General features: G+C 42.1%; 1 protein-coding gene across 1 annotated transcript in view; it reads left to right on the plus strand.

Moving 5' to 3' along the window:
* The window catches only part of LOC311229383 (uncharacterized protein), a gene marked incomplete at both ends in the record, with an annotated part of 211269 nt that overhangs the window by 36772 nt on the left and 171361 nt on the right, over window positions 1–3136 (plus strand). The window contains 2 exons of the mRNA XM_084315471.1: window positions 571–606; window positions 741–785. Of these exons, the coding sequence (XP_084171597.1) occupies window positions 571–606; window positions 741–785 (81 nt within the window). The remainder of the gene's footprint in view (window positions 1–570; window positions 607–740; window positions 786–3136) is intronic.

The raw sequence follows: 3136 nt of genomic DNA on the forward strand, positions 1-3136 counted from the left end.
TGTGTCTGTGGTGTGTGTCTGTGGTGTGTGTCTGTGGTGTGTGGTCTGTGTGTGTGTCTGTGGTGTGTGTGTCTTGTGGTGTGTGTGTGTGTGTGTGTGTGTGTGTGGTGTGTGTCTGTGGTGTGTGTGTGTGGTGTGTGTGTGTGTGGTGTGTGTCTGTGGTGTGTGTCTGTGGTGGGTGTCTGTGTGTGTGTGTCTGTGGTGTGTGTCTGTGGTGTGTGTGTCTGTGTGTGTGTGTGTGTGTGTGGTGTGTGTATGTGGTGTGTGTCTGTGGTGTGTGTGTGTGTGTGGTGTGTGTGTGGGTGTGTCTGTGGTGTGTGTCTGTGGTGTGTGTGTCTGTGGTGTGTGTGTGGTGTGTGTCTGTGGTGTGTGTGTGTGGTGTGTGTCTGTGGTGTGTGTCTGTGGTGTGTGTGTCTGTGGTGTGTGTGTGTGGTGTGTGTCTGTGGTGTGTGTCTGTGGTGTGTGTGTCTGTGGTGTGTGTGTGTGGTGTGTGTCTGTGGTGTGTGTGTCTGTGGTGTGTGTGTGTGGTGTGTGTCTGTGGTGTGGTCTAAACGGCTGTGCTCTCTGCAGGGGGAGCGAGGACCAGCGGGGGAAGCGGGCCAGAGAGTGAGTACAGTGGCGTCCGCTCGGTTCACGTGTTTTCCCATATTCATATCTTCATCTTCATCTTCATCTTCATATCTTCATATTTGATGTGAACGTGGGCCGCTGTCAAAATAACGCTGTGTGTCGTCTCTCAGGGGGAAGCGGGGAAGGCGGGCGTCCCAGGACTCGCGGGCCAGAGGGTGAGTGAAAGTATGGGTACTAGGGATGTCCCGATCCGATCACGTGATTTTCAGAAGATCGGGATCGGAAAAAAAGATAAATAACTGGATTTTTTTATTTCTTATTTTTATTTTTTATTTTTTATTCAACAAACATAACCATGTTCACGTCTTAAACTCATACTGAGGCCTTAGTTTTGGTTTTAAATTGCATACCATCATTCATTTATTTATTGTCACACAGAGCAGAAGAATTTTGCCAAAACAAACGCATTTCCTTTGATTTAATTATACATCAAATGATTTATGTCAAGGATGAGGGACATCCACTAGTTGCAGAACTTGCAGTCACCTGATTTTTACAGACGATGGCGCCATTGCTCTCATGAAGCAGCAGGTTGGAGGCAGAGTTTTTAGATTACTCCGGTTGCAATGCCTCGCTTGAATGAAGTTAACTTTTCACCTGGATAACGTCAACATTCAGGGTGAATGTAATGTGAGAAATTGGGATGGGGAAGTATCGGTAGATACTCAAAATCACATGATCGGGATCGGATCGGGAGCAAAGAAAAAAGGGATCGGGACATCCCTAATGGGTACCGTCTCAAAATCGTACTCAAGTAAACGTCAGAGTATCTGGCTAAAAACACACTTTGAGTAAAAGTCAAAAGGTTTCTACTTTAAATGTACTTAAAAGTACTAAAAAGTAAAAGTAAAAACTTTTTTTCTGACCGTCTATTCTTCTGATAGCAGGTGTTTAATCAAAGATCCCCCGCTTTCCAGTCTTGCACAAGGACCAATCAGCATGGGTTTGGGCAGGTTCATTTTCCATTGATGGGGATTTGATTGGCTGTTTTTGAATAAAGCGCGGCCGCAGGATTAATAACGTTAACGTTAGTTCGGCCAGAGAAACAAATAAACGAATACAAATTGTTGGACCTGCAAGATTTGTACTTTGTACTTTGTAGGTCTGCATTTTAAATGTAAGGAGTACGTTTTTTTCCTCTGAAACGTAATTGAGTAAAAGTACAAGTATACAAACCTAATAATACTCGAGTAAAGCACAAATCCCCCAAAACAGTACTTAAGTATTGTAACAAAGTACAAGTCCCTCAAGTACTTTACACCCCTGCTCTGGTCCGTATCAAAGCACCCCACAGGGGACGTACAGTAGAGCGTACAGTAGAGCGCCGTCCTGATGCGTAGCGCACCATGGATCAGTCGAGGCGCCTCGCATCTGTGACTGTGATCCGAGCGCACGTGGCGTCGAGGCGCCGCAGAGCCTACAGCTAGTGGAGACGGTATTAACAACCTGCTGATTCATAGCGTCTTATCGATTGGCGGGACGTGTGCCGCAGGTCGATTGTTGTCTATTTTATGATGATTGTACATTCTATGCAGATTTTATGTCTATTTTGTGTCTACATTACTGCTGTGAAGCACTTTTGGCTGCAATTCTTATACGAAAGGTGCTATATAAATAATCTTTATTAATATTATAATGTTTTAATAACAATATTATTATTATTTTAGAGCCCTTTCACATCTCCGTTTCTTTGAAATTGTCTTAATCGGAAGTGAAATCGATGCCCTTTGATGCCGCTTGGGTTGTGTTTTGTTTCACGTTGCCATGAGAACCGTCCTTTCTAAACACAGCCATGTGATCGTCGTGCAGGTCAGCCATTCGTTGATCGTCAGTTTGAATCCTAACGAACATAATCACACTGTAATCACAGTGATCATATAATCACAACTACCTACCTCATACTATAGTCTACCCATATAACTCTGTTTAAATCTGTACATATATGTAGATACTATATCTATATCTGTACATATACTATATATATATCTGTACACATCTGTAGATACTATATCTATATCTGTACATATCTCTTACCTACTCTTACTAGTTACACTGCTGGCCAGTATGACTTACTACCATGGTGTCTTTATACCTGTATCACTGTACATATTAATACTATATCTATATCTGTACATATCTCTTACCTACTCTTACTAGTTACACTGCTGGCCAGTATGACTTACTACCATAGTGTCTTATACCTGTATCACTGTACATATTAATACTATATCTATATCTGTACATATCTCTTACCTACTCTTACTAGTTACACTGCTGGCCAGTATGACTTACTACCATAGTGTCTTTATACCTGTATCACTGTACATATTAATACTATATCTATATCTGTACATATCTCTTACATACTCTTACTAGTTACACTGCTGGCCAGTATGACTTACTACCATAGTGTCTTTATACCTGTATCACTGTACATATTAATACTATATCTATATCTGTACATATCTCTTACCTACTCTTACTAGTTACACTGCTGGCCAGTATG

The sequence above is a fragment of the Notolepis coatsorum genome, assembly GCF_963971535.1.
Source record: "Notolepis coatsorum genome assembly, chromosome: 6".
Lineage (NCBI taxonomy): Eukaryota > Metazoa > Chordata > Actinopteri > Aulopiformes > Paralepididae > Notolepis > Notolepis coatsorum.